The sequence below is a fragment of the Thunnus thynnus genome, chromosome 10 (genome assembly GCF_963924715.1).
Source record: "Thunnus thynnus chromosome 10, fThuThy2.1, whole genome shotgun sequence".
In the NCBI taxonomy this organism is placed as follows: Eukaryota; Metazoa; Chordata; class Actinopteri; order Scombriformes; family Scombridae; genus Thunnus; species Thunnus thynnus.
The window spans coordinates 12,733,984-12,758,472 of NC_089526.1; the positions used below are offsets into that span (position 1 = coordinate 12,733,984).

The 24,489-nt window shown below is 43.5% G+C and overlaps 1 protein-coding gene across 1 annotated transcript; it reads right to left on the bottom strand.

Annotated features, from left to right (window-relative positions):
- Positions 1-1,539: 1,539 nt before the first annotated feature.
- megf8 (multiple EGF-like-domains 8) lies at positions 1,540-24,314 on the bottom strand. Its single transcript, XM_067601032.1, has 44 exons — positions 23,835-24,314; positions 22,914-23,103; positions 22,598-22,761; positions 22,301-22,510; positions 21,981-22,161; positions 21,549-21,637; positions 21,176-21,389; positions 20,881-21,064; positions 20,330-20,475; positions 20,121-20,231; positions 19,855-20,006; positions 19,589-19,690; positions 19,265-19,412; positions 18,722-18,885; positions 18,103-18,306; positions 17,405-17,602; positions 15,855-16,115; positions 15,635-15,753; positions 15,384-15,515; positions 14,997-15,110; positions 14,732-14,815; positions 13,889-14,128; positions 13,571-13,755; positions 13,158-13,371; positions 12,686-12,926; positions 12,425-12,557; positions 11,045-11,295; positions 10,765-10,875; positions 10,531-10,649; positions 10,156-10,393; positions 9,890-10,061; positions 9,469-9,632; positions 9,201-9,336; positions 8,878-9,109; positions 8,633-8,759; positions 8,325-8,535; positions 7,720-7,934; positions 7,437-7,632; positions 7,158-7,326; positions 6,800-6,992; positions 6,543-6,713; positions 6,273-6,403; positions 5,259-5,391; positions 1,540-4,810 (listed from the first exon to the last, which is right to left on the bottom strand). The coding sequence occupies exons 1-44, from the start codon at positions 23,856-23,858 to the stop codon at positions 3,317-3,319; spliced, it is 8,667 nt and encodes a 2,888-aa protein (XP_067457133.1). The 5' UTR covers positions 23,859-24,314; the 3' UTR covers positions 1,540-3,316.
- Positions 24,315-24,489: the final 175 nt, after the last annotated feature.

Below are 24,489 nucleotides of genomic sequence, written 5' to 3' on the forward strand. Positions count from 1 at the left end.
TAGCTTATATGAGGCTTCAGCAGTCCAAGTTAGTCATATCAAATGGATATCTGCCACATTTACAGTCTTTTTAGCATAAAATTCCCTCTTTGTGTTTCCTCAGACAGTTTTTCCCTGTTGAGCTGTGGTGGAAGTATAGTAACAAAAAGACGGACTTTGGTCCTGAAAGACTGTAACATTGAAAGATATCTACTTGGTTTGACTAATTTGGACAGCTGATGTTTCATATCAGCTTAAGATAAACTTTTAAATACATTTTTGCACAGAAGGAGGCTAGTGGATTTTGGCTTCCGTCACTTACATTGTAAGTGTATTATGAAGGGATCTTCTAATGGTAAGTATGAACAGGTGGGATTAATCATTTGGGCACATGACTGTTGTTTTAAGACAAACTTGAAAAATCTGTCCTTTAATTTAATTTTATTTTTAGGCAAATTCAACATATACAAAATCTCAAAAATCACCCTAAATTTCACCGCTTTTTTGTTTAAATGATGTCATTAAAGAATTATTTTAAACATCACATAAAGTCTTTGTATTTTAGGATCTATTAAGTAGCAAACTGTTAGTCCAAATTACACTCTTAACTATTGTTCAATTAAAGGCAGGTGCACTAGAAAGATGCAGCATCAACTGTAAGACAAATGCAAGCATGCAGTACTATACTGTGGTCTGCCACAGATCACAATAATAAGTAATTAATTTATTGGCTAATTTGCCTACGGTAGATCTGAGGTATTACCTATATAATAGAAATTCACAATTCTGTACTTACAAATGATTGTCTCCCTTTTTTCCGCACAAAGGACTTCTCTCAGACAAAGGACTTCTCTCTGTACTTGTCTTGTTAGATCTTAGTGCTGCATTTGACACCACTGACCATCACATCCTATTACAGAGACCGGAACATTTAATTGGCATTAAAGGAACTGCATTAAGCTGGTTTAAGTCCTATTTATCAGATCGATTTCAGTTTGTACACGTTAACAATGAATCCTCCATGCACGCAAAAGTTCCACAAGGTTCAATGGATGGACCAATACTATTCACCTTATATATGCTTCCTTTGGGCAATATTATTAGGGAAACACTCCATAAATTGTCATTGTTATGCAGATGATACTCAATTATATTTATCAATAAAGCCAGATGAAACCAATCAGTTAGCTAAACTTCAAGCTTGTCTTAAGAACATAAAGACTTGGATGTCCTGCAATTTTCTGCTATTAAACTCAGACAAAACTGAAGTTATTGTGCTTGGCCCTAAACACCTTAGAAACACATTATCTAGTGATATTAGCTACTCTGAATGGCTCAGGCTCCTCTCCTGTGGAACCATCTTCCGGTTTCGGTCTGGGAGGCAGACACCCTCTCTGGGTTTAAGAGTAGGCTTAAAACTTTCCTTTTTGGTAAAGCTTATAGTTGGTTAGTTGTGAACATTTTCCTTCAATTTAGCGCTGTCTTCTTTAATCAACTAATAGTCATAGATTTCTCTCATCAGTGAATTTAGTCGCACATGATTTCTCATCAACACAAAAATTGACAGTTATGTTCCACAGACTTTATTTTATCTGACTCTTTAACGCAATCTTCTGTACAACACTGTTCCCTTCTTTGAAAACAAAAAAACAAAACACAACAAAAGTTATGTACAAAAATAAAGTATGTTTAAAAAAAAAAAAACAACACACAGATACAAGACAAAAAAACAAAATAAAACAGTATTAATGCTTATTTGTGTGTGTGTGTGTGGGGGGGGGGGGGGGCTGCTATAAATAGTGACAGTATTTAATTGAGCTTTAGTTTGCTTAAATATGCTGAGTACTCAGTTAATGAGAAAATCTTTTTCATTTGATAGAAATCCAGTAGCACCATTCTGAGTTCCTCCATCACACTGTGTGCCATCCGTCCACTGAGGCTGGACGGCATTGCCTTTTAGTGTTTCACATGAATAATGGGGCTCATTGCCTCCATGCAGTGCAAAAAGGAAAAGAGAAAACAAAAACATACCAACATCAACACCCACCAATGAACATGTAATTCAGTCTCTTTGCCATTAAAATGCTGTCAAATCTTCCCAAAGTCTCTCACCAGGAGAACGTTCTAATGAAACTATTTCCATTATCATTGTAATTTCATTGTAGTAATATTTTCCATATATTGTAATTTTTTTTTTTGCCGTGTCCAATCATTATTTTTTTTTAATCAAACTGTATCTATGATTGGTTAATACAATCATCTAAGCAGACAAGTTGCCTGAAGAAAGCAGTCCAGCAAAACTAGCCAAACAAACATACATTTCACATGAAGAAAATGTAATTGCATGTTGCAAAAGGACACATAATTTCTTCATTCAATGGACGAGTTCTGTTGTGTAATTACATTATTATAGTGTCAGGAACTGAAGATTGAAAACATTATCCTTCATTTTTTTTTTTCACAGAAACTGTACAGAAACAAAAATGTAACATATGTTATTGTTATAACATCTTCCAGGACCTGCACCACACATTTCCATTAACACAAGTATTAAGTGTAAGCCAGTTGACTTACAGACAAGGCAAGAAGTGAAGGCAAATGAGCAGAAAAACAAATAACAACAATATAACAGAGCAGGTGAATGAATATGCAAAAATATACTCAAGAGTCTGTTTAACATAACCATGTAGCTTAGAAGCCTGCCATATATTGAGTTACAATTATAAATCACTCATATCGACTGATATAAAAACCATCTGACAAGCAACTTTGACTTTTTTTTTTTTCCCTGCGCTGACAATCAAAATCTTGCACATTATGCATAAGTCTCTTGTTCTCAATGGCAATTTTGATTGTCACTTTTTGGGGTATAAAGCACATGTTGGTTCCAAAGTGAGCAGAGGTCCAACACCTCTGTTGGTCAATGAAAAGAATTTTAACAACAGTTCAGCTTCAGCCTTTGTATGAGACTGACTGTTGAACGTGCTCATACCTCTTTAGTGATCACAGACAAGATGTGACATTGTTTTGTTGATACGTATAGCAGTTGTAGTGCATTCTAAAGACAGCCGGCTTGGTCATGTGAAGCACTGAAATACAGTATAGCAATACATAATACAATAAAAGACACTTAATAATTCATTATACAGTGTATGTACAACTCTGTTCAAAATGCTCACACCTGACTCTTAACATAACTGTTTCTTTTGGACTTAATCTTTGCCTTGCGGCTATGTTTCTTTCAAAAAAATTAATTTATTATATATCAAATACTTTACAGATTTATCCCATCTCTTTTTTATTCCTGTCTACTTTCATTTATATCTTTTTCGTTTCCCTACATAGCCATAGTGGTCAGGTGCTGATGCCCAAGCAGCCCCTTACGCCCTGCACCTGCCCCTGGGTGCCCACCTCCATTGCCGTGGCCACAGTATTCTTGCAGGTTCTGACGCAAAGTAACCAGTGCGGAGCCCAAACAGGCACGATTTGGAGCCAATACACCCCCAGGAAGCTGGAAGAGGACAGTGGCCACCCCAGCCATGCCGTCATCTGTTGGCTCCAGGGTGATGGGCCCTACTTTAAAGGAGGAATAGGAAAAGCCCATGAGCTGAGACAGGAAGGGGTCAGAGCGGCAAAAGTGCTGGTAGCCGCTGTATGTGGATGGGTGGTGATTATGTGAGGCCGGGGTCCCAGCAGTGGTGCTGGCATAGTGGTGGGTGTTTAGGTAGTGCAGCGGTAGGTGCTGGCCACTGTTGCCCCCGCCACCTAGGGTGAGGTGATGGTGGTGGTGGGCTGTGGGCCCGGAGCCTGGGTCATGTTTGTAGGAGACAGCTCCTGCCCTGCCCCTCTGGCCCACCACCACTCCCCCTAACTTGCTTGTGCGTGCATGAGCAAGAGATACAGTGCCGCCCCCCACCCCTCCACCAGATGAAGGCAGGTAGATGAGCTGAGGCTCCTCCGGCTCCAAGTATATGGTGAGTTTGGCAAAGGGCCGAGACGCCATCTTGGTCATCTCCTGGATGTGGCGACGCTGCTCCCGACGGAAATCTAGGAACTGTTTAACCTTCCACAAGAGGACACAGACGGACAGGAAGAGGAAAAAGCAGGAAAAGAAAACTGAGAAGAAGACAAAAAGATCAATGTGGGCTTGGTCCTGTCGCAGAAACAGCAGGCCTTGGGATTCTCCCTGCCTCTGCCCGGTCCCCACACCTCTCAGAGCGATGTAGAAGCGGCTGGATTTCAGGGAGTGCACCTCGTGAGGGAAGGTGATGACCACACGATCCCGAACACCATGGACGATCAGCACTGTTTGTGGTTTCCACACAGTAATGTAGGTGATGAGCCCTTCAGCGCGCTCCCCTCGAATTTCTCTCTCTGCTCCTGCGGGTTTTGCTTGCAGCTGCAATGGGGTGTGGGAAAGCATGGGACCCCCAAGACCGGACGAGGCGTTGACCTTCATAGGGGAAGGAGGTGAATCCTTGTCTGTCCCAGTTGCTGTTCCCCGAGTCACTGATTCCTCCTCAATTTTGATGGTGTGAATCCCTGTCTGCCGGTCCACATCCACAATGAAGGTGTCATGAGAGTTGGACACATACACTTCCACTTCACCGAAAGTAACATCAATTGTGACCCGAATGTCCACATTGGTGAACTTTGGCTGGGCAGCGAAGAACACAGTGCGCCCCCTTGGCAGGTTGCGGATGGTGGGATCATGGAAGCAGTTTGTCTGGGACGTCGGGTCAAAACAGCATTCTGTGTCCACGTTGAACTGACGGTAGCACTGACGCCCGTTCACCGGTGTGCCATTGAAGGAGTCTTTGCACTTTGCACACTTAATGAAAAACAGAAAAAAAAACATGAGCCATACTGCAGTATGGTTAAGGTGCATTATTTTTCTTTATTACTGATTTTCACAAAAAAGCTCTATATTCTTAAAAAAGGGTTCATTTATTAAAATGTTTTCACCCAGATCCTACATTTCCAAGCATGATGTGCACAGAATGTTATCTGTGGATATTGCCATGACTCCTAATGACCACTAGGCTGTACACAGACCAGCCACAAGTAAATGAATGAAATAAATAAATGAAACAAAATGAGGTTTAAAGGGCTACTTTGGTGTGAAAAATAACACCATACAGGTTTTTAAACAAATAATCCATACTTAAAATAACACTATTGACATCTTCATATGGTTGCCTACTTTAAAACTTTTTCAATTTTAAATATAGCTTTTATTAATGCGGAAAAGTTTACAATAACTTTCAGCATGTACATACCTGTTGCCTGTAGCAGTCTTTCCGGTCACTTTGAGGACTGCTGAGACACGAGGAGGTCTCTGTGTTGTTTTGGCACGGGCAACCTGTGCCATCATGTTCATTGCATGTGTCTGCATGACCATTACACTGACACCTGCAATTAAGAGGAGGAAATTCAAACTCTAAAGAGCAGAAAATCTAAACACAGTAGTGAGACTGAAAGGGTAAAGTAAAATAGAGAAATAATAATAATAATAAAAATAAATAAATAGTAGAAAAATACAACTTCTTAAATGCACAATATGTAATTTCAGCTGCTAGGGTTCTCTCAATCAAAACAATAACAAAAGGCAGAGTGTGATGACGGTGTGAAGTAGCATGGAATCATGGGAGTTTTTGTCTTCATTGTTAAACAACAAACTTTTTATTATCGGCAGAGGTCTCCTCCTCTCCAAAACAATCCGATCAGTGATTAAAACAGATAAAAACACTGAATAGAGCAGTTTCACGTTAAAGATCAGTGTTTTTCTGACGTTGTTCAGTGGGCACAGGACACCCGGTAGGAGCAGTCAGCTGAGCTGCTGCTAACGTTTGCTCAGCTTGTCTCTCCGATAACTTAAGATCCAGACGTTCAGTAGGTTTCTACTGGGAGCTGGATTATCCACAGAGGTCTTGTCCTCTTCAAAAACAAACGTACACGGTGATTAAAACCGTATAAGTACTGGATAAAATATATGTTGGAAGTGCTTCACTATCAATGGATTAAAGATAGACAAATAAATGCAACTTTTTTGTTGCATTCATGTCACAACAATAATTCATAAAGAATACATGAATGAATGCAATCGGTGCTTACTCCAGTGACACTGTATGTTGATGAGATCATGTCTGATAGGACCTGCAATGTGTTTACCCAAAATGACATAAATTCATAAAAGCCTTATTACATCATGTAACAGCCTATATTAAGAAAACACATTAAGGTTTAAAATTGTTGGTGTCAGCACCAACACTAACTGCTGAAATGTCACTCACTTCTCACACTTCCCCTGCAGTAGGAAGTAGCCACTGAGGCAACTCTCGCATTTGTCCCCCACGCTGTTGTTTTGGCAACTCACACACACGGCATTCTCTTCTGTGGGACCCTCTGACACCCAGTTCTCAATCTGATAAAGGGACAAACAGATATGGACGTCTGAAACTTGACAAGGAGTTAGAAAGATGACAGTGCCCAAGACATAAGAGTAAGCACACTTGCTAGTGTACTTGTTTTTACATAGAATCAGGAGGATGGCAGACACTTACGCTGTTGGGGTCGAGGGGGAAGAGCCGTGGGTTATCAAGGGCTTTCTTATGTTCATCCCGGGATAGACACACAGCACTGTTTCCCCTGCAAAACTCCCGACATGGACGACAAGTTCCACCTCCCTTGGCAGAGCCCACAAACAGAGGCTTACACTTCTCACAGTGCTTACCCTGGAATCGGGGGAAAGGAGAAATCATTAACCTAAGAATGTGACTGTGTTTACAGTATGTGCACGCGTTGTGATATGAGCACTTACTATGGTGTTATTGTGGCACTCAAGGCAAACATCTGGTTTGTTTACACCAGCACAGTTGCTGTGTTTGTTGCAGCTGCACTGAGAGGAGCAATTATCCCCCACAAAGCCAAAGTGACACTGGCAAACTCCTGGTGACACACATGTCCCGTTCACACAGCCCTGTGCGCAAACTGGCTCACACTGACCGGAAACACTAAACAGAAGGAAAAACAAAAGAAACTTGGGTAAAATCTGTATTGTGATAATAAATACAGTATCTTTTAACTGTCCTGATGTATTCAGAGCCTGCAGTACGAATGCTGAATGGAAATACTGATAAAATCTTTTAAAGGAGCTGACCAGTGACAAGTGACCTCACCTGCTGAGTATATAACCCTGTTTGCAGGTGCAGTGGTATCCCTGGGGTAGGTCATGGCAGTCCTGGGTGCTGTTGCAGTGGTGATGGCCATTTGCACACTCGTCCTCTTCTGGACAGTGAAGGAAAGACCAGCTGCTGTTTCTCAGGGGGCAAACGCCCTCACTCACACCTGGGAGAAGAGAGTGGAGAGACGTGAGCAAAACAGGGATCAGAATAATGTAGCATTGAACTGGTTACACTCTACCATCCTCAGCTCCTTTGAGCGAAGATATTTCTCACCATCAAGTCCTCCTTGCAGGCATCGTCCAGCCCCATTGCCCCCGCGCGTAGCACACCAGCCACACTGAGGTCTGGCAATACACTGGGAGCATTGGGTGAGCTGGGAGCACTGGGGAGAGCAGGAGTCCCCCCCAGAGAGCAGACGACCACACTGACCCGCTTCACATCGCAGGGGCACGAAAGATGGACTCATGCACTACAGAAATGGGGAGAGAGGTTATTGGTATATGAACATGCTTTTATTAAAATCACACACATGAATACTCAAGCAGTGCAATCTTACCTGCTGCAGAGCCATGCTCCACACACAGTGCTGCCAGCCCCCGTCAGAGCCTCTGGACCCCAGACAGAGGCTGCAGTTATGGAGAGTGTGGCAGGGAGGAGGGCATGGCAGAGGGGGAGATGACTCCACCTGCATGGGTGAGACGTTGAGCAGGGCATAGCTGAAACATGTCCAGTCATAGGTGGGGTTCACGCTCAAGATGCGCCTTGTCTCGCCTGGAGAAATGACAACACAGTCAGTTTTTTGGCTTATTGGAACACTTCAGGAGAAAAAATAAGCCCTGATTACCAAAACTCAGCTGAAATGTTAAAGTATAATTGAAATCACATTCAGTCATCCCTTTTGCAGTCGAAAACAACGTCACATTTTTTATATCTTTGTGGAAGTATCAGAAACAGCCCTTTTCATCTCAGTGGCTGGAGGGGCGTGTAGATAAGATGATAATTCATCCACATGCTACTAGGTGTGGTGATCATAATTACTGAATAACAATTACTAGAGTTTTTAATGTTTTTTTCTTATCTATTTTCAACTACAAACTGAAAATTAGAAAAAGCATTTAGTAATTTGTATTAAATTCATACTTTCTTCAAATCTCTTCGTACCTGTGCGTTTGAATTGGCGAGTCCACATGCATTTTCCAGAAGCAGTGCACTTGGGGCAGTCGGAAGCCTCACAGCTGGTTTCGGTGCAGTTGCTGGACAGGAAGATCTCTCGCTGGTTAATCCGACAGTCATGTTCAGATGTGCAGCTAACAGAGCTGCTGATACAGGCCCCCTCTGGACAGTTCGTGCACCACTTACACTGTAGAGCGGGCTGAAAATTTAAAATCAAGAAAATATTTCAGTTAACAGATAGGATCCATCTCTCTTTTAGTTAGTGAGGGTGGTTGAGTTGGGGTGTTATATGTTACCTGTGTTGGACTGGAGAATGTCTTGGGGTGTCTGGCGAGGCATTCGCTGCAGGTCTTAAGTCTGCGGCACTGGTCTGGCTGACGAGGGGTCGGGGAACAGGGAGACTGACCAGTGGAACAGCCCACTCTGATGGAGGGGTAGGAGAGAATTGAGTGGATGGTGTGACGTATTAGTAGCTGCACATAACCCCAAGCTTAAAAACAATGTACTTATTTACAGAGTTGCTTTCAGTCAAATGCATTACCTCTCAGCAGTATCAGAAGAAGTACAGGTTCCTCTACACCAAATGCAGCTGCCTGTGGTGGTGTTGCAGGCCTCCGGAGTAGGCAGCAGCGCACAGGGGTCAGAGGGCACAGTTAGGGTTAGGAGTCGTCCCAGCGTGACCCCATTGAAGCCTCCTGACAGGAAGAGACGGCCGCCCCAGCTCGTCATGGCAAGAGATACCGAACGATTAACTGGATCTCCTATGGCTGAGCCTGAGAGAAGAGACGAAAGCGGTAATGTTATGGTGTGGTCGTTTATAATTTGATGATAATTGAAGCTACAGAAAGACATCAAGACAGCCACCTGGTTGTATCCAGGTGTTACAGTTGATCTGGTACAGAGACACAGAGTTACTATAGTCTTCTGCTTCTGTCCTCCCCCCCACGATGACCATGGTGTCTTTCATCAGGGCTGCAGCGTGGAAGAAACGTGACAGGGGCTGCATAGCAAAGAGAAGATACAGCAGAAGCAGATAAGTTATCTCTATGCAGTGGACTGACAGAATGCTTAGCTTGTCTAATTTACTGACCTTTGAGAGGGTGATAGAGCCTAGATGAAGTCAGCTTCTTACCTTATTGCCCTGTGAGGGGACCAACAGAGACCAGGTGAGGTTCGGGTAGTACAGACTGTAAAGCTCTCCTGAGGGCTCCACAGTCTCCACATGAAAACGGTAGCCTCCAAAGACATAGATGGCATCAGTCTGCTCATGGTAGACTGCTGAGTGGCCATATAAACCTGAGACAAGAACACATAAGACAAAATAGGTTTCAATACAAAAACCCCCTCACAGAACGTGCCGAGAGGAGCCTCAACATAACGGCTGTTTATTTTTTTGCTGTCTATTTTTCACATTTTCAAAATGTAATACTGACTTTCTCTGTAGGATAGACAAGTAGAAGAACTACTATTGTATTTTTGTATGATGTGCATCAGTCATTAAGTCACTGAGTAAAAATTGTTACAAGCCTTGATAAACACAAGGCCTCAAATACCTGTAGGTGGCGTGCCAATGTGGGGGGCAATGGTCCAGTTTCCAGTATGAGGGCTGAACTCCAGCAGATGGTGGTTGAAGCCATTCTCTGGGGAGTAACCTCCTATCAACAGCACAGAGGAGTCTCGACGTACAGTTAAAGTATGACCGGCCAATGGGGGCAGCACTGTGCTCTGTCAGAGGTGGAAGAAAAAGAAATTTGTTAGATGTAAAATAACTTCAGATTTTGCAGATATTTTATTTTTCCACAATAAGTCTAATGTTAACCTTGTGTTCTCTCCAAACTAAACTGCTGAGATTGAGACTCCAGGTATCCATGGCAACACCGTCTTGAGTGACGCCGCCCACCACCAGCATGAAGTTGTGACTGGCTCCATGGCTGCCAGAGCCAGAGTCATGACTGCTCAGCAGTGCAGAGGCGTGGTGATAACGAGGGCTGGGAGTAGAGCCCTCTTCTACAGAACTCGTCAACATTTGCGTCCAACGGTGCTCTGACACAGAATATCTGAACCAACATGGGGAAAATGTGTTATTATACACATATAGACAGTTAATTACATGATACAGTATAAATATAATATGATAACACCTATAAAGTTTCATAAAATGAAAAAGCTTTGGCATTAACATTTACACTCCTACCTGTAGATATTTCCAAGAATGCCCTCTGACAGAGAGAGTCCTCCATACATCCAGAGGTTGCCCTGAGGTCCAGACACCAGGGAGTGGCCCATCCTATGGAGGAACCTGTGGGCCTGGTTCTGTGGAGCAAGAATGTTTATAAATGTGTGATAGTGTGTGCTGGGGTGTGAAATTAATGAATTGCGCACATGTTAGAGTGTTTTTTGTATTTGTGTAGCTATGTTCTGCCCCTACCACAGTCAGTTGTGTGTCCAGCAGTGTTTCCCAGACCAGGCTGTTGGAGTCCCGAGGAACAGAGCAGTCTGAGCCAGCCCAGCTGTCTGAGCACACGCACACTCCAAGAGACTGAGACAACCAAAATATGTTGATTAGCAACTGACAAAAATGTTTTCTCATTTTTTTTATATTTCAAAATCCTTGAGTTTTAAACCTTAATTACTTTAATAGTTGTGACCAAAGATGCAAAATAAAACCGAAATGTAAACTTCTCGATATGTATTGCCACCCTTCTTACTATATTACAAGTTCCTCTTCCCTCTGCTATTCCACAATCCTGAGGACACATGGGCCGGTCGCAGTGGGGTCCTCCGTATCCCTGAGGGCACTGGCAGAGCCCCCCTTGGCAAAGGGCTCCACCTGGACATACAGGTGACCCTTCTTCACCCTCATCAGAGCTCTGGTGACACCGCCGCACCCAGAAAGATGCATTGAAGCCTTGAGGTTTGTTTGAAGACACGTTGGCCTCAAAATAGACTGAGATCACACCTGGTGGTAAAGGAAAAAATACAACAGTGTGTCAGTTTACGCACCATCTACAACTTGGTTACTGCAAATAGTCAGATTAGGTTAATAGCCCTTTTCCATACACATGTACTGGCTTGGCTTGACTCGGTTTGACTCGGCGTGTCAGCCCAGCATGGGAGGGATTTACATCTCCATTAAACAGGGCTACTCGCTTGAAGGTGTCTTTTTAACTGATGACATGCTTGTCTTGAGGCGATGATGTTTAAAAGCAGCACCCTCTTTAGCGCTGTTTACTCAAGCGCCCAGGAAGTACGCCGCGCGGTGACTAGTGGTCAAAGGAAGGGCTGTAAAACGGTGGATAAACACATTTCATTTCCTATAAATTCTTGACAATAAAAGTTATGTTGTTATTTAAAAGCTTTTCATATGAAGCAGCAAAAGCAGGAAACGTTGGGTTTCCATCAGCAGTAACTTAACAGGACTCCTAGACCGCTGAATGCGAGCAGGAAACAGTAAAATAAAGCAGATATCTGAAAATACAAACAGGGATGCAGTAGAGAAACTAAACTTCCAACCACAGAAATTCAGTTAGAAGCTACCAAAGTACTGAAAGGTGAGAACACAGAGAATTTTAAAAACGTCTTTCTCTCTGGTCTCCAGTACAGGCATTAAGTCTGACAGTTGAGAATTGAGTCTCGCAACACGCGCTTGTTTGAGGGGGAGAAAGGGGGTCGTCTCGGGTTGGCCACAGTCAGCCCTGCCAGTGAGACGTCACTGCAACCCCCTTGGAGGTGGGTCGGGCGCACTTTGACTCGGCTCTGGAGATGGTCCATCTCAAGCACAACTCGGCACAACTTGGCACATTTACACTGGTAAGGGAATGCAAATCAACATGGCATGGTTTGACTCTGCGCTACGAAAGTGCCCATGGAAAAGCCCCACAAGAGTTTAAATAACAAGCTTCCATGGTTTACAATGACTTCCTGTATGCCCTGAGTTTACATGATCTGTTAATTTAGTTAACAGTTATCCCACAATTAAAACTTAACTGGCTCAAGTTTGTTAAGTGAGACTGTAACAGACTAAGTTTTATCTCAAAGTGGATTTCTCCTGGCAAAATGTTTTTGTGAATTAATTCATGGAGAGATACCTGAAGTGGCCTCAACTGTGATAGGCTGAGTCCTTGTGGTGCCACAAAATGCTCCAATCAGGTTGTGATCTGAATGCACGACTCCATTGCCCAGAAAACGGGGAAGGCCATCAAACACATAGACATAGGAGCTCTACAAAACAAAAGAGATGTAAGGGAGACCAGTTACTGAAATACCAACCATTTTTTATGCCGTGGCACAGCTAACGTATTAATTTGCACATGTGCTTGTGTGCATGATCAGGTTGTGTTTGTACTCACTTTACAATGTGTATGGGAGTCTGGGTGTAGAGTGAGGGCTACAGGGGGACAAAGCTGTCTGGGTAGACAGGGTGCCAGGTTCTCAGTCACAGACAGGACCCACAAGCAATGAGAAAGTCCTCCTTTCCCCTCTGTGCCACTTCTCCATCCCAGGGAAGAGGAGAGAGGAATGGCAGAGGAGGAGGTGGAAGACAACAGCACAGAACGACCCTGGCACTGGCGGTAACATGTGCCATTGTTCCTATTGGAGAGAGTGAGATGTTAGACTAGACCATGATAAAAGTAATTTAGATCGTGATGAAAGAAAGTATTTAAAAAATTCACTGAAAGATTTTTCCACAATGTTTGCATTTTTCAACATTACAATATAATCTCCACTTGTTTATTCAACACTGTTTTATATCAGCACAGAAACAGAAAATAACTGAAAAGCGTGCATTACAGTCATGGTATATGAGGAAGATCTCCTTACCTGGGGTCTCCATAGTAACCAGGGAGGCAGGACTCACAGTGTTGTCCCTGAGTGTTATGTGTGCAGTAGCACTGGCCTGTCTGGTTGTGGCAGTAGCCTCGGAGAGGGTCGCCATGGCCATTACATTCACACTGCACACAGCCGTCGCCACCAGCGAGAGCTGAACCAAAGCTACCTGGACGGCAGTGCTCACAGTGGGGCCCTGTTGTCCAGTCTGAAAGACAGCGCAAGAGTGTTAGAGGATATTTCAATCAGTGCAGTTTGAGTTTTATGAACTGTGAATACAATTTAAATTTAAAATCTCCCAATAAGACTGTAAAGAGGCTGGTTATGTTGGCCTGGTTCAGTACGAGTTAAAAACAAAAGATGACTGACAACAAGCTATTTAAATAAGCCACCTATTAAAGTCTCACCTTGGCATTCATCACAGATCCCTGGTGCAGTAATACAGGTGGAATGAAAGTTGCAGCCACAGTCCACATCACATTCAACACCACTCAGAACCAGAGTGGCAGGGTCAGATGTCCAACCCAGGGAACATTCACACTCAAACCGTGGACTGCCACTACATTGACCCTCACGACACTCATTGTAGCACCTGTGGGAGGAGGAAATTAAGTTGGGTTGTTTTTTTCAGTTCTGTCTCCTAGATTCAAATCATCAATCCAGGCAGGTAAGATTGTGAAAAACAGTGAGATGAAGAAGAACACATTTTAAATGACCACTCTTACGTCTGGTTGCAGTGCAAAGTGCCATCCCCTGTGTAGCCTCTCTCACAGTGGCACTCATAGGAGGTGGGGGTGTTGATGCAGGTGGCAAAGGGGTGACAGTTGTGGAGACCCAACCTACATTCCTCTACATCAGGGCAGGCAGGGTAGGACCAGATTGCATCTTGTTCTTCGTCATCCAGGTGCTCCAGCTCCATCTCCATTTCCAGGGGTCGCGGTGGGGCCGAGGTCTGGGGCTCAGGGCTGAAGAGCAGGAGGAGGAGAAGTGAAAGTTGCAGAAGTACACATATCCATCTGTTCATCTGATCCTGAATCATCATCCTGAATGTACTGTTTTCTACCTATTAGGGCTACGTCAGTATTCCACCGCTATCTAGCTACAACACACAGTCCAGCTTGCAATGCATGTTTACAGGGTAACACCTAATGGTTCCTTTTGGAGAATGGCTCACTCACAAAATAAACGTTGATACAGCTTGTAAAGTGTAAAACCCAGCCACCTGGTAACATTTTTGACTTTGCCTTGATTTTATGGACAGCTGGGCACAGGAAGGTTGTACTAACAGGACATTCTATGTTTTAAGGAGGACATTATCCCAATGGTGTGCTCTGGCTTACACTGTTATACTCAAATTTATAAATGCATTGTATAACTTGAAGTTAAGAACCTCCTCCACTCCAAGAACTAAACTACCACACATAAATTATGTGGGAAACACTTCACCCTACATTATTTAAAATATAACATTACCCAAAAAACAAAAACACTTGTCTTGTAAGAAAACGTCATCTGCTTACAGAAAGCTTTCTGCATTTGTGGTGATGGTGCAATAAGAGGTATCTTACTTTGCTGCTCGAGCTTCAGCCACAGCCACACTGCAGTTATACACCGAGGGGTCATCCATTCCCGCCCAGTCTCCCCTCAGACATCTGGAAAAATGAGTGGAAAACATTGAAGAAATACAAGAAAATTCCAACAAAAACAATGATGTTTAACATTCAGTAATTCTGCAACAGACTTATTTATCTGCAATAGTAATGCATTGCACTATACGTATTTTCTCTCTACAGTGTACTTGTCAAAGTACTGTTACAAGTTTGCAATACTTACTTTCCAATTGTGGGATTATTGTAGTCACCACACCAGCCACACTGAAATGTTCGCAGGCAGTCTGTGCAGGTGTTTAAAGCTGAACATTGCTTACACTGGGGAACCGAATGAACACTGACGAGCAAAAGAATGAAGAATCAGAATATTAGATTTTTAAAGTGGGTTTTAACTCACTTACAGACAGAATATCTTTAATTACACAAACAAACCCTTACATTTAAAAATGTTGTCAGCACTTTGTCTTGTTTTGAATAATGTGAGTGTACTATGTTTATGCTTAAATCACCAAACAAACAAGAAAGCAGGAAACTGAAACTGTGCAATTGCAAATAGTTAAGTGCATTGAAAAATATAACAAAAAAAGTCTTAAAAATGTCCTTATTTTACCTGTCGTACCAGTCCCTGCACTCTCCATAGGGGTATTTTGTCAGGTAGGCAGCAAAATAGAAGCAGGCCTGGGCTGACTCACACCATGCACACTGGCTGGAGTTAGAAAGGCACTCACCACAAGTCTTCCTCCTTTGAAGGACAAAGAGATGAAGAAAAAAAGGGGGGCAATAAGGGTGAGTTGTAGGCTCTGTTTAAATCTTGTTGTATGGTCTGTTATTACTGGTATTAAAAATAGTTATTCAACTCACTGGTTGCAGACTTTAGGACACCCCCTTGGATCACGTATGGATCCGTCTAGTCTTCCTCGTCGACTGCACTGGTAGTCACCTTTCTTGCTGGAGTTTATTTGCCACTCGCAATAAGGGTCCTGCAGGCCAAAGTCAGCTTTGCATGACTATGTATTAAGCTTTATAATATTAGCAGCATTATGACACCATATGTTAATACTCAGTGTTATCTGTGATGTACCTGAGTACAAGCGGAGCAGTCTCTGTACTCTTCACACAAGGTGCAGTGCTGGGGTGCCAGCAGCAGATGGCGCTGTGCTTCTCCCTTTCCTTCTCCCTTCTCTCCCTCAGGGCAGAGCTCGAGGTCAGGGCTGTCCCGCAGCAGGCAGCGGGACAAAGTCGGGCACCAACCGCAAGACTGGTCGGATAGACAGGCCAAACAGGACATGTACCCTGAGCAGGTACCTGAGCGGTACGGCTCTAAGAACAGGAAGGAGATCTCCTAGAGGAAAAGTAAGTTAGGGGGGGAAAGAGGGCATGAGGTTAGAGTTAAGCTTTAGTTTTACTGAAGACAACTCATTGTGTGACATATCTTATTTTGTGGGATTTAAAGTGTTAAAGGTAGAGTGAGAGATTCTGGAGAAATATTGTTCAAGACACTTTTTGTCAAATTCAGCGAATATCTATCTCTTCACAGTCTAGCTGTCTGTTCTTTGTGTGCGCTGAAAAAAAAATCCGGTGTTCATACACAGCCCTGGCTCTGTAAATGGGAAACCAACAAAGTGGCTCGCACTGAGCCACACAACACTACTCCAGCATATCAGCAACAGGGGACAATTGTGCTTGTGCACAGGACAGGGGGAAGTCATCAGAGCAGCTGTCTGTGTGAGAACTTGACAGTCTCCCGTCTCCAGCACCTGTTGAATGGAGGGGGAGGGCTGGCAAACTGGAGAGAGAGAGATGTTGTGAAAGTGTTTTCTCACACAACAGATACGCTTCCATTTATAATTGTAATAATTTTATTAACTGTATCAATCCACACTGAATCTGAGACAGTCTCATGGAGACCCCCCACATTTTTTTACGCTACAAGTCTGTTTCTATGGTGTTTAGTGAAGCATAATCTGAGCAGGCAGCTGTTTAAATCACACAAATATCCCACTGTATATGTGTTGAACTTATTAACCGCATCAATAAAATAATAAATGCAAACACTGTCGATTTTTTCCCGTGGGGCTGACATGCAGTGGTCAGTAAATTTCTGCTGTCAGTCAGCCTGGTGAAGGCAGTTTGTCCGGCTGCTGTCCTTGCAGCTCCCCCAGCAGCTGCAGCTGACAGACAATTGGTTCTGTGGACAGAGACTCTGTATACAGGTTGAGTGAGAAGTGGGGAGGCTGCAGAGTGTGGATGGACTGTTGTGTTCACATAAGACAAAAATTTTGTTCTGCTCATGGTAATGTGTGAGAGGAACAGAAGTGACTCTACAACTGACGCATCGCTCTGGATTCCTCCATATTTCTCTTTTGGTTGTTGCCTTGGCAATGCATGTCCATGAATTTGGGGGGGTGGAGCTTCTGAAGGAGGATGAAGGGAGGGTTGTATTTGTTTGGGTCTTTCTCCAGAATGACCCACTCTACACTTAACGGATCAAATTATTTTAAATACATCTAAAAAATGCACATACATCACATGCACTTATTGCTCTACTGACAAGTGCTTTTGCACTTGACAGACAACAAACTTTTAATTTTTTTAACTTTCACTACTAATGTAGAATAAACCAGGACTCACACTCCCTCCAGGCAGTGTTCTGTTCCAGGTCAGGGCCATCTCACTGGTCTGTCCTGAACCTGAGTTGTTAAGGTATCCCTCAGCTTGAACGAGGTAATGGTTGCCCCTGGTCAGGTTAGAGAACAGTCTACTCCCATCTGTGCGAGTAAGCAGCTTTGACTCTTTCTCCTGCTGCGCTGCCCAACGACCCACTACCTCCTGCTCAGCCAACAGGTTAAAGATGCATGATGAGAATTAGAGACAAAAAAAAAAGGTGGGGAACAGTTAAGTAAAAATGGCAATAAATAAGTGCTACTAATTTCTTTAGTCTCCCAGTCATATCCTTTAAAATACAGCTTATACCTTTCACACAGACTGGATTAGTATTCCAGCAATGTATACAATTCCTTTACAGGGCAGTGACTATTGTATTAGTTAATTTCTGGATTATTATTTTCAATAATTTATATGAAACACAGATCCAATCCAGGCTTCAGCAGATCAACAGATAGCTTATTTGTCATGCACTTATTACATCTACGGAAAAGTCTTCTTTCCAATGTCACAAATAATGTTATTCCACATGGGACTAAAAACACTAAATTGTGTGAGGTGAAAATGAAATTAGTCTAGTACAACAAATCCTGTCAGCCCCGCCCAATTCCAGATGAGCAATTTGTTTTAAAAAAAAAAAAGTGTTAAGATGCAGTTTTTCTCACCAGTTGGCTGGAGTTTGGCCCTGATGCCATTCGAGCCTCAAAGTGGAGCCTCTGGATGCGAGCCCACATGGAGACAGTCTCAGTGGGAGGGGGTGCAGGTGGAGGGGCCCCCCACAATGGGTGGATGAAGCCCCTGAACTGTAGGGCTACGTCCATTTCTGTGGTGGGGCTAAGGATGATGGTGGTGCTGCGGAGGATTGACACCTGGCGAAGGGGTGAGGAGGGTGGAGGATAGTGGAGGGTGGATGGAAGTGGAAACACATCAACAGAAGCACTATTCTCTACAAACTGCTCCACAAGTTTGACAAACTACTTTAAAAAAAAAAAGGAATCCTCTCTATGAGCGCATTGCAAAACAGACAGAGAAAAAGAAAAAAGAAAAAAAGAAAAGAAAAGTGAGCATTGGAGTCAAGAGGATAAAAAGCCAGGAGCACAAATTAGAAAAGTACATTAAAGGAGAAACAATCATAAAATTCATAATATGCGGGTTGGAGACCTGCAGTGGAGTTAAAGTGTCAAAGCAATTTTGGAGGAAGGAAGGAGGGATAAGTATAAGCAGAGAGGGAAGGAGTTACAACCACAACTAGTACAGTAACCACTTGAGATTTGGACTCCGTACCTTGTCAGGCTGGGAGTCGTTGCGGGGGTGCTGGAAGGTGAGCAGGTGCAGTCCCGGGACATAGTTCTCGGTGCGACAGGAGTGGAGGGAGGTTAGGAAAAGGGTACGCTCCCCCCACCAGCCGTACGCCCCTGAGATCTGGTCCACACGGCACGCACTTTGCTCTGTGAGACCGAGAGGGAGAGGTCAGCACACAAGGAACACATCTGACCTCTTAAAATCTCATAATACAGCAGCTTCCTAAAGTGTACTACTGTACTGAAACGAGTGTGATGAGCGACTCTTGTTTGACGTGTGTCCAAATGGAGTGAAACAACTTGATTTCACTGCACCACAGGAAGTATGTGATTGAACAGGCAAGTCAGATCATGGTCTGAGTAGCCTGTCCAATCTCAGCTGGGTATAGTCAAGTCACTGTGTTTCATCTCTGACACGCACCCAACATGAGTCTAGTCCCTCCCATGTCAACTCCCAACATCTTTTCTTTTAGTCTGAGACTCAGCCCTTCTCTTCTGCCCTCCTTCCTCCCTCCCTGGGTCTCACCTGACACTGGCAGGCAGGACTCATTCTGAACACACCAGCCAAATTCACCAGGGGCACGGGCCAGAGAGGCTGGAGTGCCACTGAACACCAGACAGGACTGGCAGTCAGACAGAAAGCGTGCCAGGCCCAGGCAACCAGTACTGCCGCACTGTGAACAAAAAACAGGGATAATCAATTACAACAGACAGACATCCAACCAAAAACATCAAAGTGGGAAAAATGTTTTGTGTCTGATGATGTGGGAATGGGTATAAGAATAATATATTTCTACTATAAACTTGAATGGATTATGAAAGACAGAGGTTGTGCTAGGGGAAATCTTACCGGGTTAGTGGGCTCATATTCTCTGCATCGGCCTTCACACCAGCTGCACGCGGGGTTCTTCAGGCACATACTTTCGTCTAGTGCCTCAGCACAAAAAGCATCCTGGCAAAGCAACACACACACACACACACACAAAAAAACAATTTAGTTCTCCCTAGTTGCTCATATAACACAATTTCTCATTCTTTCTCCCACAGATGGTTTTCACGCAGCTTATGCAAATTTGCCAATGATATGAATTCCTGTTTTATGACACTTTCACTCACCCTATCTCCTTGATCGCTACTGACAAACAGAGGAACTTTGTAAGCCACCAGGTCTCCACGGGCAACACCACTGTAACCCCCAGCAACCAGCAGCACTCGTCCCTCCATCACAGCAGCAACATGTGAGTATCGCCCCCTCACAGCATCCCCATCTTAGAAAGAAATGAAAGTTTTGTAGGCACTGTGCAAGTAACAAGAAAGTAATTACAGATGAAAACTGGGCTGTGTGAGAGTTGTGACAGAAGATGCACTCTGTAGGAACTCACTGAGTGACCATCTCTCCCCAGCAGACACCCACTGATGACAGCCCAAATGGTAAAAGAAGATCTCCTCATCATAGCACTTCTCCTCTTGGTAGTGAATATGTACATTCCCTCCTGGGAGAAAAAGGCAGGAAGAAAAGAGATAAATGTAAACTGGAGAGCACTGAATAGAATGGATTTTGTCTGCTGGTTTCCTCGATCACTATGCTCACCATAGACTACCATGTAATTTCCAATGACGGTGGCTGAGTGGAAGGCTCTCTCTCTGGGGCCTGTTGCTGGGAAACGGGAACGGAAAGATGTCCAAAACCGTCTGTCCACATGGAAAACGTCGGTGTTGTTCACCCTCACACTAAACCTGGAAAAACAGACAGTGGTTAGTATCAATAAAGACAATGTATGTATTTTTACTTGTTAGAGTCAAAATACTCTATTGATGACTACTTCTTTTATTATTTTAAATAATTTCTACCTCTGCTATTCTTATCTTTTTCTGGATTGCTTAATTTAACAAGTTTGCCTACAGGAATCACTTGACTTTTATCTGATCTAATCAAATGGGACAAAAAGTTTACATTTCACTCTGTGTATACAGGAACACACAGAAATGTCACATCTGCAGTCCTCCAAATACACCAACTGACCAGATATAAAAGTGTATCAAATTTGGATATATGTCAAAGTCCTCATCTTCTCACCCTGTTCTTACTGGCTGTGAGTGTATTATTGTATCCAGTGTGCTCATGTAGGAGAGGGTGTATACCTGGCAGTGGTAGGCCTGTGGCCTCCGTAGACCAGCAGCGTCCTGGAAGGGCTGTGGAACACCATGGAGTGGCCAGCGGTGGCCGGGGGCTTCCCACCGGTGGACTGAACAATCTCCCACCGTCCAGAGCCGTGCAGACCAAAACGAAATAGAGAGGAGGAAAACATATCCTCTTCAGTGCGACCTGGGAAATAAAGCGGGAGAAAAGGTAAGATGCTGCGTAGACAATAATTTAATGCTCAAGTATGCCAACCCAAACACAGACTGTAAGGTAAAAATATAATGTGAAACCCACCACCAAATACATAGAGGTAACTGTCTACTACAGCTGCGGCGTGATTGGCCAGTTTAGGAGCGCCACGTGAATATGAAAAGCCATGCTGCTGCCAGTCATCCTGCAGTGGCCGGTACATCCAGACATCACTGGCCAGTGAGCCGTTGGCTAGCTCTCCGCCAAAGATAACCATGTTACCCATCCACTCTACAGCTGTGTGGGAATGACGAGCCACCTGACAACATAGGAAAGTTGAAAAGAGTGCAAAACAGAAGGAAGGAAGGGAATGAAAAATATTGTGAATACTTATAATACGTAGACACAGTTGGTCAGTAATCAGATTAAATCAGAGGCAAAAACTCTGTGTGTGTGTGTGTGTCCTCAAACCACTTACAGGAGAGTGACCATAAGACCTGCTTTCCCATTGGTTGGATGTGAAGTTGTACTTGATCAAGTCACCAAGAGCTCTGTTCAGGTCAAACCCTGGGGGAAAAATTAATTTAAATAATATTATAAATAATAATATAATAATCAAGATCGTTGTCATTAATTGTCAAAAACACTAACAGATACCAGATAAGACAAGAAGTCAAATAAAGCACAGCAGCTAAAACAAATAAATTCATTCTGAGGTTCGTTGAAATTTAAGCCCCAAAACAGGTGTTTGTTCAAGTTATAATCAGTGTTACAAGAATTTAATAAATCTGCACAAGATTTAATGACCATTAACTTACAAATAGTGTGCTGCAAAAATTGGATGGACGGTGGGTCTGTTCAATAAATATTACAACAACATCAGTAGAAAAGCAAAGTGTGTCACTCTCACCGCCAAACAAGTACATGGCTCCGGTGGAGGACAGATACACGCCAGCAGAACCTGTCCTGGGAGGGGTGTAGGGGTTTCCCTCGCTTACACGCCACCATTGCCCCGCCCCGCTGTCATCATGGAGACCAAGCTGGCAGCTGTGACCCAGGAAGCCTGAGTTACACAGACAACGCTCTCCTTTCTGAGACAAAACATGGAGAGTTAGAATAGTTTAAGATCAATGATCAACGTCTCAGGACTTATTCATTGCGAGATGAGTGACTCATTTAAGACTCTTTGTTTTGTGTGTTCATTCAACCATCCCCCTTCCTTACTCTTACCTTGTCACACTGGCCGTGCACAGAGCAAGCCTGGGAACACAGGGGGGTTGTACAAGCTGCTCCTCCCCAACCCTGATGGCACTGGCACTTTGATGTAGATGAATCACAGCGGCCATGACCACCGCAGGCTCCAGGGCACAAAGAGAAGGTGTAGGTTGCATTGAAGCCCAGGAGGTTGTAATTAGCATCACTAAAGAGATGAAGCAGCATCTGGAACAAGAAGAAAAAGAACACAAAGTAAACATAACCATACTTGGAATGCTCTAGAGTTTCACTCATCATTTCTTAATTGGTTACCTTGCCAGACTTGGCCTCAATCGGCTGCGGCAGAGTGTTGCCACTCAGACTGGCTAAGAGAGGGCTCTGGTAGGAGTCTCCATCATACACAAACAGGTAATCATAGGTACACTCTGTGTCCATGAAGGTGAAATTCAAGACAATGCGATGACTGTTGCTGGGAGCTGGAAGATATAAAAGAGGTGGGAAATGAAGAAGTGATTAGTTTTAGACTTGTACTCACTTCTGCTATGAAACTAACAATTTATAGGTTATAAGGTAACTTGTATAATCAACAGTTTTCCTGTACAAAAGACATTATCTTTGTTCATAATACCTTTGATTAGCCACTCGCAGTTCCCATTGACAGAGTAGTTTCCTGGTCCATCTGTGACATAGCCTGGTGGTCCCCTCAACACCTGCCTGTGGCCCTTGCAGTCCCCTGCATGGCACACAGGTGACTCAGCAAAGAGCAGAACCACCAGGATGAAGGAGACGGGGAGGGGTGAGGCCATCACTGGCACAGCCTGAATGATGGAGAGAAAAAAGTAAATTGAATCATTTGGATGTGAGTCCTAACAGACACATAGATGCAACAAATAAATAAATAAATAAGAATGCAGCAGTATCATATAGTCTTCAGGTGAACTAACACTAGATCTATCACACAAGACAAAGGAAGTAGTCCAGCAGGATATATGGAATTATTTGTAATGAAGATCAAAGAGTCATGCAGATGGTGGTCCCATAAACAACTTCACTACCGACTGTTTACATAATGATCTTGTCTCTTAGCTAATCGATCTCACTGCAAGATTCAAGTCTCAGTCAACATGAACTGCTGTAAACTGCTACGCCATTCACACTGCCGAAATAAACAGCCTCAAATTACAATAGTTGATACGCAAAACCAGAACGGGAAGCAACCTGTAAAAAAATACTGGCTGATGGAGCTAGTTAGCAATCGCTAGCCCTACATACCGTTACAGTAGCTCACTTCCAGTGCACTAAAACCACAAACAAAACCGTAAACAAAAGGTTTTCACACAAGTATATACGTGCATAAGATAGACCAACATAGTGTTTATTAATTGCGTGTCTTGCATCCAACTAGCTACAGCATAAACAATCTAGTATCAGCAATAAGGGGATCTCCGCAGGCTATCACAACAAGGCTAATGTAAAAGGCTGCTAAGCTAAACTAGCTAACGGAATACCGTTAGCTGGCTGGTCTGCACTTCTGCATTATCACACTTACCAGTTCCCGTCTCTTTGGCCCCATGGTAATTTACATTTTCAGCGACCCTTTTTTATCGCTAGCTACCACATGAGCTAAATTGTCGTCGGTGACTACTCAAGACTGACAACAAGCTAAATTAGCTGGTAGCTAGTGATTCGGAATCACTGCAGAGGGCAACCACTGGCTAATGCTAGCTTGTTAGCTTTAGCATTAGCAAGCTCAGTCAAATCCAGATGCGCAATCGTCAGTGACTGCAAAATCTGTCAGGATAAAGTGATTCCGGAGAGTAATTCATCACTACGTAGTATTAATTACGGATTAAGTTATGTTTCTAAAACTCGGTTACTACATAGTAGGAAAGGCCTGCCAGCTAAATAACGAAGCCCTTTAACAGCATCGACGCGATTTCTGCGGTCTATCTTACAAACAGATGCCCGTTGTTTTGGTGTTTATGGCAGCTAGCGGCAGTAACCGGTGGTTGCCAACACAAAAGACAGACAGCACTGCGAGTTACGACCCACCACTGCCATCTAGTGGAGCAGGGAAACAACGTTTAACATCTGGATCTGATCCACAAGAAGGCAGTTATGTACTATTGTCAAAATAAATCAAACCAAGAATGGCTAAAAAAAAACAAAAAACTTTTGGAGTTTTTTTTAAAGCATTATTTGTT

What these genes read in the sequence shown, in the direction of transcription:
- megf8 (XM_067601032.1), bottom strand. Translation starts at nt 23,858, where the DNA reads ATGGGGCCAAAGAGACGGGAACTG. An exon ending in TCTTCTGATACTGCTGAGAG is followed by an intron (nt 8,760 to 8,877) that starts GTAATGCATTTG and finishes CCCCTCCATCAG; the next exon opens with AGTGGGCTGTTCCACTGGTC. An exon ending in AAGACTGCTACAGGCAACAG is followed by an intron (nt 4,811 to 5,258) that starts GTATGTACATGC and finishes TTTTTCATTAAG; the next exon opens with TGTGCAAAGTGCAAAGACTC.